This window comes from Grammomys surdaster, unplaced genomic scaffold (genome assembly GCF_004785775.1).
Source record: "Grammomys surdaster isolate TR1022 unplaced genomic scaffold, NIH_TR_1.0 192, whole genome shotgun sequence".
NCBI lineage: Eukaryota > Metazoa > Chordata > Mammalia > Rodentia > Muridae > Grammomys > Grammomys surdaster.
In genome coordinates this window covers 1,667,711-1,680,219 of record NW_021604637.1, presented here as the reverse complement: position 1 = coordinate 1,680,219, position 12,509 = coordinate 1,667,711, and the positions used below count along the sequence as shown (strand labels likewise).

General features: G+C 43.6%; 1 protein-coding gene across 2 annotated transcripts in view; it reads left to right on the top strand.

The window, feature by feature from the left end:
• Window positions 1–12,509, top strand: part of Plpp4 (phospholipid phosphatase 4) — a 123,443-nt gene that overhangs the window by 60,032 nt on the left and 50,902 nt on the right. Inside the window, exons 4-5 of one of the 2 annotated variants that reach the window (XM_028769446.1) lie at window positions 133–196; window positions 1,950–2,074. The exons of the other annotated variant lie outside the window; for it this stretch is intronic. Of the exons in view, the coding sequence (XP_028625279.1) occupies window positions 133–196; window positions 1,950–2,074 (189 nt within the window). The remainder of the gene's footprint in view (window positions 1–132; window positions 197–1,949; window positions 2,075–12,509) is intronic. 2 annotated transcript variants of the gene reach the window in all.

Here is a 12,509-nt window from a genome sequence, read left to right as displayed (position 1 = left end):
TGATGGTGATGATGGAGATGGTGATGATGGTGATGATGGTGATGATGATGGTGAATGGTGGTTATAGAGATGATGATTTTTAAATTTAAGAACCAACTGGTTTTTTCTCTGTCTGTTGGTTTTGTTTTATAGCAGTGTCCTTGGCTCTTGCTTTGAATGGAGTCTGCACAAACACTATTAAATTAATAGTGGGAAGGTAAGTTCCAAGAAGAAACACATGATGGCTTATAGCACAAAGTTCATCTGTGTGGCCACTATGACTACCGGACACCAGGAGGACAGATTCCAGACTTTCTCATTTCCCCTTAAACTGTTGCTCTTCTGGGATTTCTGACCTTCAGTACAGATCTCTTCTCTCCTTTAAATTATGAACCTATTACTTGAGAGAGGAGTTCACGTGTAAGAGAGTGTGTCCACTGGCTGGCTGGGTCACGTCTTCTTTTGGCCAAAACCTGCTACTGGCATCTCCAGAACCATCCATTGTTCGCCCAGCCTCTTGCCAGGCTCATTATTTATTCACTTACCAGTTTAGGCCTTTAACAAATTAATCGGATCACTTATGTACTGTTGTCTTTGGAATGAGATGTATGGGTTGGCATTTCAGCTCTGGCTTTATGACACACTTCCCTTACTGCTCCTGAAAAAAACGAATAGTCTTGAACCTCCATTTGCTTTTCCTTCTCCTCTGACTGCTCCAGTAAAGGGGTCAGACTCGACTAATGAAACACCCTGAACTGGGATATCCCTCCAGATTTCCATGCTTAGCATGTACTTTGGGCCCAGATAAAGTGCTGTTCCTGGGCCTTGTCCCTTCAGGTTCTGGTTAAGTAGGTGGACAACCACATTAGGAAACACTGGCTAGGTCTGAGGAAGATAGGACAGGGGCAGCTCTGATAGGGCACAGAGGCACCTTCCTGAGACTCCAGAGCTAGGAAGATCAGTTTGAGTTTGTATGTCACAACTATGACTCAGTATGTCTGGTAAAGAAAAAAAAGAGGTGTGCTTGCAGCATTAGCAATCCTCACCCTTGGTCTGCACACAGCAGTGTTGGAGTAGAGCCCACAGAGCAGTGGACTGGCACATTTCAACAATGCAATCCTCACTCGAGTAGGACATTCAGACTGTGGTGAAGCGCTGGGCACGAGATTCAATTCTGTGGCTCACAGCTTATGTTTGTCACTTATGGATCATGGATGACCTTGGCAGGAGTACCGTCTCCTTCAGCACCCTGACCCTGCTTTAAGGAGTCTCATAGGCACTATATGCATGGTGGACTTGCAGTGCCTCCCACTGCATCTACACCCAAGGCTAAGTTAATGTTAGCTCTGGATGCTCTGGAGGGCCTGGCTTCAGGGCCAGAATCACCCTTCTGTCCTCTAGAGATGTCTGTCCCAGTCCTGCTTGAAACAAGAGACACCAGCCTGGGTCACTGAACTCCTCACACTGTGTCACTGAGTTGTCAAGGTTCCCAGTCAGGTTGAGGGCTGCTACTTGAGGAAAGATAACTGACCACCAAAACTTGGCATGTAGGGATGTCATGACCTAGCTTCTCAGAACCTAGGGGCAGGGTCTAGATTGGCCGAGCGGTAGAACAAGACAGGAAGTCCTCTCAATTTTGATGATATAATGCTTAGGTGCCACTAGGAAGTCCCACTACAGACCTCACCTTTGGCCAGGTATTGATTTCTCCCTTTTACATATGTAGAAATGTGGCTAGGGACAGTTGAGACTGCCCTAAGGCTAAAAGCCTAGCTCCAATTCAGACCTTTTTGACACCAAAGGCTGAGCATTTCCTCAGCAACTGTGTCTGAAGGGCTCTTAGGGAACTCCTGTGGAGGATGACAGAGGGAGTTTGCAGAGGGGAGGATTGTGTGGGGAGGAGGGAAGAGCTTGGGGCTCATTGTGATGGCAGTGTTGTATATTGAAAATGTCCATGGTGTCTTTTGTAGACCTCGCCCCGATTTCTTTTACCGCTGCTTTCCAGATGGGGTAATGAATTCAGAGATGCACTGCACAGGTGACCCTGACCTGGTGTCGGAGGGCCGCAAAAGCTTCCCCAGCATCCATTCCTCCTGTAAGTCCAAGGAGAAGACATTCTGGTCCTCCTGCTCACTTGCTTGGGGTGTTTAAGTGGAAAGGATGCTTTTGGTACTTGAGTGTTAGCACAGTGTAGTTTTCTTCACTGTGGGATGGATGGTTTAGAGAAACAATGTTCTTTGGGAAGTCATGAAAGCCTGCAGCCAAGGCTCCATACTTTACACGGTGCTGTATTGTTGTATATGTTGCTTTTGTGAGCTTTGAAGAGTGTGGCATGAGAGGCATGAGACATTTCACCCTTGGAAGCTATGACACAAGAATTTGACAGTGCAAAGGGATTTACTAAGCTCCCTGGCAACCAGTGTTCAATGCAGCATTGTATCTGGAATTTTTTAATTAAGAACTAATATGTGACACGTGCGCATATATATAATGCATATGAAAATGTGTATGTGTGCACACAGACCTCAATGTGTTGATTCACTATAGATGCTAAAGCCTAGATCAGCTTTACACAAAGGCTAGCCTGAACCAGCAGCAGAATAGCATAGCAGAAAAAAACAAAAGCAAAAATAGAAGAAAGCCCACAGATCTCTGAATTGTGACACATCCTGGCTCTGCCATGTCTTGGCTCTCGAACGTCACCTTTCTGAGCCTTGGGTCCAACTGTGTTCATGGAAATAGGAATGCCTCCATTCTCAGTAGAAGTGAGGGTTAAAGTCAGAGATCATAATTGCTAACATTTCTGGAGCATCCTTCAAAAACCAGAATGTGGAAATGCATTGCTTTATGTAATCCTGCAAGGATCAGGACTCGGACTTTGGACTTGTCACAGTAGCTCTCCCTGTTGTTAGCTATCACCAGAGCTGGTGTCTCCATTCCCTCTAGTGGGGTTTACCAACTCACTCAGACACCAGGCATTGGTCCTAGGAATCCAGAGATAAACAAGGCGAAATATAGCCCTGGGAAGTCCACAGGTGTAGCAGGCTGTCTGTGATGTTGTGACTCTTGGGATAATTGAAGGCAGACTATGGCTTCAGGTGACTGCTTGGAACAGGAAGAACTCCTGTCAAACTGTGAAGTCCTTGGTTCCGAATAGGTCTAATCATTTACTTTCCAAAAGCCTCTTATCTTAATAGGATTTTTTTTCTGTATCCTGTGATAAAGATGCACCTTACTGGTGAGTGGCTGAGTTGAGAAACATCTTAAAGCTTCTTTGAATGGACATTTTGCCAAGAGACACTGGAAACTTGGGTCTGCCAATGAGCTATGGGAGCAGCAGGCACTTTAAGGTGATCACTTTCAACAATTGTTGCAGCTCTGTAGCCCGTCAGATGGAAGAGGGTCTCTTCTTACACAGGACAGTGAGGCTCAGACAGGATTGGTTATTCATCTGAGGTTATCAGCCTCTGGAGTGATGGTGCTTTCTCCCTTTCTAAGATTTAATATAATAGAGTGTTCACATTCGATGTCAGTTAAATAGATGCCTCATTTTCTTCTCTACAGCTATGAAGATTATAGTAAGTGGAATACTGTACCCCGTCCCCTAGACAAATCCAGGCTTTTAAAGATGATTTTATTTTTTAAAAAGTATTGTAGGTAATAGTACTGTAATAAATATTAGAAATTTTCCAGGACAGTTACTTCAGGAGTCTCTCTCTCTCTCTCTCTCTCTCTCTCTCTCTCTCTCTCTCCCTCCCTCCCTCCCTCCCTCCCTCCCTCCCTCCCGCTCTCTCTCTCTCTCTTTCTCTCTCTCTTCCCCTCTCTCTGTAACTCTCTCTGTGTCTATTCCCTTTCTCTCTCTCTCTACACACACAGAGAGAGAGAGAGAGAGAGAGAGAGAGAGAGAGAGGGAGGGGGAGGGGGAGGGGGGAGGGAGAAGGGGGAGGGGGAGTTAAATATTACATAAGAAAATAGATGCGTTAAATAACTTGACTGTAGTAACCATTCTCTATGCATGCTTTGATTTCCCTTAGTGTTTAATTACCAAAGCAAAACGAACAGTCAAAACCCCTCAAGTTAAGAATATTAAGATAAACTTCTGAATTTAAGGTATTCTGAAACCCAGTGATAGTTGTTCTTGTAGGAGACAGGCAGAGGGAGATGGAGGTGGAGGTGAGGAGAAGGCTACGTGAGGACACAGCAGGATGGAGTGATGCAGCCACAGCCAGGGAGCAAGTGGATCTACCAGAGCTGGAAGACACTGCAGGAGTGGTTCTTCTACAGAGCCTAGAGGAAGCATGGCCCTGCCGACGTCTTCCTTTTAAGAATCTGGTCTCCAGAGCTATAAATGAATGAGTATATATTATGCTACCAAATTGATGAGAGCTTTTATTTCAGCAGGCTAGGAGGTACATAAACAGAGCTAGATCTAACACCATAAGTGTAACAGAGATGGCCTTAGAGCCACCATTGCTTCCTTCAAATCTTGTGTGTTTCTCGAGTCACAGTTAAAGTGAGTGTAGGTGCCAGCTGGAAGAGTTCCTGCTGCACTAAGTTCTTATACCATTGTTGTTAAGAGTTTCAAAGCTGTAACACTTTGAGGGATCTGGAGTAGTATTTAAGGTGGTGGTTAGCTCCTATAGGTCGTCCATGTATTTTATTACAGGTGGGTTCATTCATGTCCTCTGTCTTTGATACTGTGTTGTTTCTTGTGCACATGTGTATTGTGTGTGTACATACACATGGGTGTATATATTTATACACATGGGTAGGTATGTGTGCTGTGTGTGTGTGGAGGCTAAAGGTTGACCTGGACTATTTTATCATTTATCCTCCACCTTATGCTTTGAGATGGGGCTCTCTCCCTGAATCTGGAACCCTCTGGGTGGGCTAGGCTGGTTTGACCCACAAGCTTCAGAGATTCAGCTGTCTCGGCCTTGCTGGTCTGGCATTCAGAACGTGCGTCACCATGCCCAGCTTTCTTTTTCTAGAATGTGGTCTTAGGGATGCTGACTCAGCTTCTCATGCTTGCATGGCATGGCAGCCCCCTTAGTAACTGAGCTATCTCCTTATCTTTGTGCTTTTGAGGTGTCTCCCCCACTCCCAAAGACTTGCTGCTAGTGCTGAGTTTTAAAGGGCTTTAAAATTTGAGATCACTAGGAAATGAAACCATTTCTAAAATAAAAATCTTAATCCTGGCTTCTCAAATAATTGACTGAGGATCATAGCACAGGTTAGCATCTGCTGAAACATTTGAACTTGGTCAGGAAGTAGCTCTCATGTGAATAGCTCATGCTGGCAGACTGTGAACCTCAGAAATTAGTGACCAAGCCTTAAAGAAATATTTCTAGCAGATGTGAGTTCTCTCCTCCTCCACCAAAAGCTGGCTTTCTCACAGGCTGCCTCTGGCTATCTGCCTTGTAGATGTGTGGCTAAAGGGATCTGTGCCTGGCAGGCTTTTGGGTAGAGGCTGTTACTACCTCTTGCTTCAGACGCTCCTTAAGACATTAACATTTGCTCTTGTTGGTGGACAGGGTGTCCAACACAGTTCTGGGTTTTGATGAAGTTGTTTTCATCTGTGCTCTTTCCCTGACTTGTGACAGGATAGTGTTAGCTTAAAGGGAGCTGCCTTATGCAGTGAGGAACCCATCAGTGCCCTGTCCTGCATTTCTTATTGTCACCATGAGGACACCTCATGATTGGTGTGACTTTTTCCTCCTCAGAAGAGATGACCTCAGTGGACCTTCATTTTGTTACAAATGCTCTATGTTCCTTAAACAGTCAATTTTCTAGTCCAGACTTGAGTGACTGGATAAAGTCGATCCCAGGCTAAAGAGATATGGGCCAGGCTCCTCTGTTCACAGGTCACTGATGGCGGGATGTAATCCACATCCTTACATTGTCCCCCAGAACATTTAGCTTTTCTTCGAACTTAAGAACAGATATCAATTTGTTTTGGAAACAAAAGAACTTGGTCTGATTCTGCCTTAAGTAGCTAAAAGGCTCCAGTGTGGTGTGCTCATGCAGCAAGCAGAAAAGCCCCATAGAAGCTTTTGCATGGGATTTGCTTTTTAAGACAGCCCTAGTTTCCTTGATTGGAAAAGCAGAGACTACAGTTGCATGCAGCAAGTGATTTCAAACAGAGGATTTCAAAAAGAGAAAAGAGTTGGCATTGTGCTTTCTCCAGGAGCTGAGTGTGAAGGTGTTTGGAATAGAGGATTATCTCAGTTTTTGATTCCGTATCTGTTCAACTTCTAGGGAGATGATTTATATAAGGGAGAGGTAGGTAATAACAAATCATGATACTGTTGAGCTATACAGAAACATCTGTCCTGCAAAACTGGTGGGAATCAAGAACTCCTTTCCACCTCTGATGAGAGCAATAACATCCAGGTGTCAGAACGTGAGCCACTTCTAGTCCCGGCTTCTATCTATAGACATTCTGTATTAGAACACTGAGATGTCCCTTCATCTACTTGTCTGTGGTGGCTTTCACTTTACAATGGCAGAGCTGAATAGCTGTGTAAGGGACAAAGGGAATTATAGCTGTCATCTCTCATTCATGGAGAAAGATCAGCGTAGCCTTGCTGGTACCAATACTGTAAAGCAGCAACATCAAAACCTTACTAAGCCAAGATACTTACAGTTGCAGAAGAAGAGAGGTAGAAACAGGGGGAATCAAGAGATTGAAGGCACTATGTAGCAAAACTTTTGTCTTAAATAAGCTGCACTGGTTAGGCTGTTCAATTGTTTGTTTAACTTGATACAAGCTTGGGTCATCCAGGAAGAAGGAACATCATTTAAGAAAGTGTTGCATGTAGCGTTTCTACCCCCACCTTAAGCTCCAGGAACCATACTACCAGCCCCTGCCCAGAGAATATTGGCTTCACGGGGATCCATGGATGAAAAACAGACACACATGTTGCTCAATTTCAACCTGCCTTGTTGGCTCAATTGCTGGGCTCTTCTAATCCTTCTTTGGCTAGCAAACCCTTCCTAATACTCTTAGCTCAGCACATCTCAACTTGCCCTCAGCTTCAGTTGCCCAGTTACCTTTAGTCACAGATCAACACCCTATCCTCTGGTCACCTATCCAAAGCATGGTGAAAACTCCTTTCCTTTCCCGAGTCTCTTCTCCTCCCCTCTAGGGACCCAGAAGTCCCGCCTCTTTCCTTCCACCCAGCAATTGGCCTCTGGCATCTTTATTGATAGATCAAGAACCAATTGGGGATCAGAACCAAAAAATGTCTCCACAAGATTTGCCTGCAGGCAAACCTGCTGGGCATTTTCTTGATTATTGATAGATATGGAAGATCCCAGCCTACTGTGAGCAGTGCCATCCCTGGGTTAGTGGTCCTGGATGTTATAATAAAATTGGCTGAGCAAGCTATGTGGAACAATCTGGTAAACAACACTCCGCCATGGCCTCTGATTCCATTCCTATCTCCAGGATCATGCCTTAAGTTTCTTCCCTGACTTCCATAAATGATGGGCTGTGATGTGGAAGTATAAGCCCACTAGACTGATTCAGCAATAGAAAGAAAACTAAGACACAGGCCAAACCACTAAACAAGTAAACACCTAAAGCAAGACCAGTGCACTCAAAACATACATGTAGATGTTCTTGTTTAGATGTCCAAACATGTAGATGTTTGTTTGTTTGTTTGTTTGTTTGTTTGTTTAAATGGGACTGGAATCCCCATTGGATTCTAGGGCTTTAGTATTGCTAAGCAAGTGCTTTGCCACTTATTTGGACTTCCAGCCCTGGCAATCTTACTTTTAAGCAACTCTGGCACTATGTAAGGTGGGGCCACTTATGCTTGTGGGATACATTTTATGGCAGAGAATAAAATCGTATCAACTATTGCTAAATTTGTGAGCCCTGAGTGTTTAGCAGTACTGGGCTAAGCACTGGGTAGAGACGGCAAAGACAAACTTGACTCTGTGTCTTCCTGGATCGTGAGGGCAAACACTACTGTTGGGATGCCATGTGGTAGGAGTTGGGGGACCTAGAAAGGCAGGGACAGCCTCCAGGAGGGAAACATCTATAGTTTGTCATCAGAAAGTAACACAGTTGCATGTCTTGAGATTTTTATGCTTTTAGTGTGGAAGTCTAGGGTATCAATCATTTCCATGAGGGTCTCTAGGTTGCAGTGTTCCTGAAGGGCATTTGATGAAGGTGCTTTCTTTGATTTCTTTTGGGGGCTAGGGCTATAGCTCTGTCAGTATCCATGTTTGCCTAGCAACCACAAGGTTTGACATTGAATTAACTGGGTGTAGTGGTGCCTCTAAACCCCAGCAATCAAGATGTAGAGGCAGGAATTCAAGGTCATCCATATCTCCATAGAGAGCTCAAGATTAGCCTTAGCTAAATGAGACCCTGTCTTTTGCCTTTTTCCCACCTTTACAACTTCATAAGGGCCCATTCTGTACCTCTGGTCATCTGAGACTTCAGAATGACATACCTCACTGAAAACGTACATTTCTCTGTTTATTGTTCTGGTCACGGGATATGTCTTTTTAATTGGGGAATGTGCCCCCTGTTTCTTTTCTAGATCTATGTAGTCAGATGTTAAGTTACTTTTCCATTACCTTTTCTTTCCTGTTGTCTGCCTTTTGGTTGTTTTATAATCACCTCTTGGAGATTTAAAACTTTATAGAATTATATAGAATTATCATTATTTTTCTATTTTTCAATTTTAAGAGCTTTCTCAAACTTTGGAGTTTTAACAAGTGTACCACCTTGTTCTTTCTCTCACAGATGGAATGACTCTTATTTCTTTCTCTGTGTCTGAGAGTTTCACCCTGCCTTCTCTGTTTCCTCATATGCTGCTTTGTTTTTATACATGGTGTCCTCAGTCCTGTCTTCTAGCTTAAAGATAGATGGTTAAAGCTAACTGGACAAGGTATATTAACTGAGGGTGACTGCAAGGAACATGGGCACAGTCATGGGCCCTGATTGTTAGCACATGGCCTTCACCTTGAGTCCATTGGATCCTCAGAGAGGGCTCTCCAGTTTCTTCCAGAGGTGTGAACCAGAGCCCCAGGTGCTGTGCAGGAGGGTTTGATGGACCTTGTGTTACCTACTGGACCTTTGTCTAATGCCTTGTTTCCAGTCTGGTTGCTCCATGGCACCCTCCACTTTCCTCTTTTCTCAAAGTGTCTAGAGTTAGGTTGTGGATGACCTCTGGGCTTCAAGGGAAGAGAGTGGAAGATGTGGCTTCTTACAGAAACTTTCTTCTACCCTGTTTGGGATGTCATGGCTCTTCTGCATTTCTCTGCACCTGATGCTAATGGCTCTAAAGTTTGCAGGATTCTGTGAGTGGAAAGGGCTGCTTCTTGTCTTTGCTGTCCTCTATAGACAGGAAGAATGAGGTGTCTTCAGCTTGGTAAATCAGCAATTGTTTTGTTCCCTCCTGCTCTTCCTGCAGTGGGGAGGAACTCAGGAGCTGCCAGATGGAATCTGCATTCTGTTTGGATCTGTTAGTGTTCTCCAGAGGCAAAGAACCAATATGATATCTTTCTCTCTCCTTTTTCAAGACATCTACTTGAAGGAATTGGCTCATGAGACAATGGGAGTTGGCAAGTCTAAGTAGGGCAGGCTGGCAGGTTCGAACTTCAAGGAAAAGTTGATGTTACCATCTTGAATCCAAAACATACAGGACAGATGAGCAGGATAAATGATCAGGCAAGGTTTCTATGTGGCACTGATTTATTTTTATTGTTTTCTGGTAACAGAGTCTCTTGTAGCCCAGGCTGACCTTGAACCCAGGCTGAGTATCTGGATGGATGTGTGCATATAAAATATGTGTGCATGAATGGATACATAGCCAAAGACAACTTTGCTGATCCTCCTGCCTCTATCTCAGAAGAGCTGGTATTACAGTCATGCCTCATGTTACCTAGTTTATGCAGTGCTGAGCATCAAGCCCAAATATTTGCACTTGCCAGAGTGCTGAAATCTGTGCTCTGTGCGGGAAACTGAAAACTAGAAAACATGCTGTCCTCAAACATGGTAGCAAATAACCCAACACTGAGGTGTGTTCTCAGCCCTCTACAGGATGCTTCCGAAGGCAGATTCTTTCTTATGGTGGAAACCCCAATCTCCCGTCTTAAGGCTTACAACTGATGGGATGAGGTCCAATCACTGTGTGGCATGAAATCTGAATGTTTAAAATCAAGTGATTGTAAACCTTAGTCACTTCCTAAGACACAGTAATTTTTAGAGTGGGTTGGACCAAGTGGTGACTAGCAACTGCAATGCGCCACTCTGATATAAAATTAGCCACCATTATGTTGCTCCACTTCTCTACCATTTAGAAGTCAGAAACACCACCACAATGCTCTGATGCCCTCAGTGCAGATGATCCATCTGTGGTCAGGTCCTGTTTCTGACAGCAAAGTCCTTGAAAGACACTAGTGTCTGGCTTCCCAAGCTAAGCGTCTGGTATTTGCTCTTGGCAGTGGAATCTAAATAGGTTTTAGCTACAACTTGGGAAATAATCACAAGATCTCATCTATGCCAGGTTGAACTTTAGTCAAGCATGAATATTCAGTGTCATAAACCAGCTGTTGCTTAAGTTCCTAGGCTGGTTTTTGCATGGAGAAAGTGGAAACAGGGGAGTGAGAGGGAATGGTGAGTTTCATTTGTTGCGCCTCCTTTTATGAAACACAGTTGCTATTATGGGTGGCTGTTGGTGGACAAAATACTTGACAATTGCTTCTTTATGCTTCTTTTAAGCATTGAATAAAAGGTCATGAGCTACATGGGCCATTGGTTCAACCAGGACAACTTGCTGGTGATTTGAGGTCACATATTACATGATTTGTCTTGTGGTGTAAACACCGAAGCTTTCATTTTTATCGCCATTACAAGGAACATCAGCTGACATGCATGGCACAAGCCTTTCGTAGTTCTCTTCTTTCCAACCTAAGTTACTATCCTCTACTCCAAGCTTCCAGAACAACCGGGAAGATTCTGAGGAAAACCTGCATTTATTTAGTCACATTTTTCTACTCATGAGAAGAATCTCCTCCATGCTGGATGGCTTGCTTTGAGCAGGCAAACATCTGGAGGGAGAGAAATCGCAGTTCTGTAGTAGGAATTAAGCCTAGGGCTTCGTGTATGCTCACACATGCTAGGCAAGCATCTAACTCACAGCATGACAAACATCACACTGTGGAACAGTGTGTCTCTGTCTGTTTATCACTGTCCCCCATCCCCTCCCTATGGATCTCATTAAAGTTTCCCCTCCTTAAGTCCCACTATGAAATTTTAATGTCACAGATTGTATATTCTTGAGTATATCCTTTAATATACTCAAGAATAAAAGATCCCAATGTCACTACCATGTCAAGAGACATCAGCAGACTTGGCAAGAGTTCCTCATAGTTCCCCTATGGTGATATTTTTTCTAAATAACTGTAATGCATGAGACTCTTCATCTTTCTGAGAGCCAAATTTCATTCCCTCAAGGGATGGCATCTTTGTCAAGAATATATATTCTAGGGCAGTTATTCTTAAGGGCCTTTTGTCCCTCCACAGTGACACTTAACAATGTCCAGAGACATTTTTATTATCTGGTGTGTGTATATATGTATGTGCACACGTGTCTCTGCATGTGTCTGTGTGACTGTGTTTCTGTAGGTCTATGTGTTTGTGTATATGTGTCTCTGTGTATCTCTTTATAAGTGTGCCAGTCTGTCTGTATGTATACATGTATCTGTGTGCATTTGGTTATGTGTCTGTGTTAATTTGTGTGTATGTTTATATGTCTTTATGTCTGTGAACATTTGTGTGTCTGAGTATTTATGCACATGTATATATCTGTGTATATATGTGTTTGTGCATATATGTCTGTGTCAATGTTTCTCTGTGTGTATCTATATGTCTCTGTGTGTCTATGTATCTGTGAGCATGTGTATGTTCACATTTGTCTGCCTGTGTGTATATGTGTGTGTTCATGTCTGTTTATATCTGTTTGTGTCTATGTGTCAGTGTGAATGTGTGTATCTGTGTATAGGGGGTGAGGCTGCTGAACACCTCACAGTAGCAGGAACCAAGGAACAATGAACTCAAGGGACTGTGACCAGGAAACTTCTGAAACCATGAGCTGAAGCAAGTTTTTCCTCTGTTAAAATGCTTTCTCCCAGATATTTGTCATAGTGATAAAAATCGGATCCACCCTCTATTATTCTTGCTTTTTGATTGGTTATTTTAGTTTTTCTCACCACTTCGACACCCCTGTTGATAGTTGACAGATGGTAACAATATTTTCTTTTTAGATTTTAACCATTTTAATAATTGATACTTTGAAATGTGTAAGTCAGAGCCAATCAGTCCTGATAGGTGGACATGGTCGTGAATAATATTCTACTCAATGATGCTTCCTTCCTGTCCACTTCCAGCCAACCCACTCTTTAGCTACCCTATTGTTTTCCTTCTTTCCTTTTCCTTCTCTCTCTCTCTCTCTCTCTCTCTCTCTCTCTCTCTCTCTCTCTCTCTCTCTCTCTCTCTGTGTGTGTGTGTG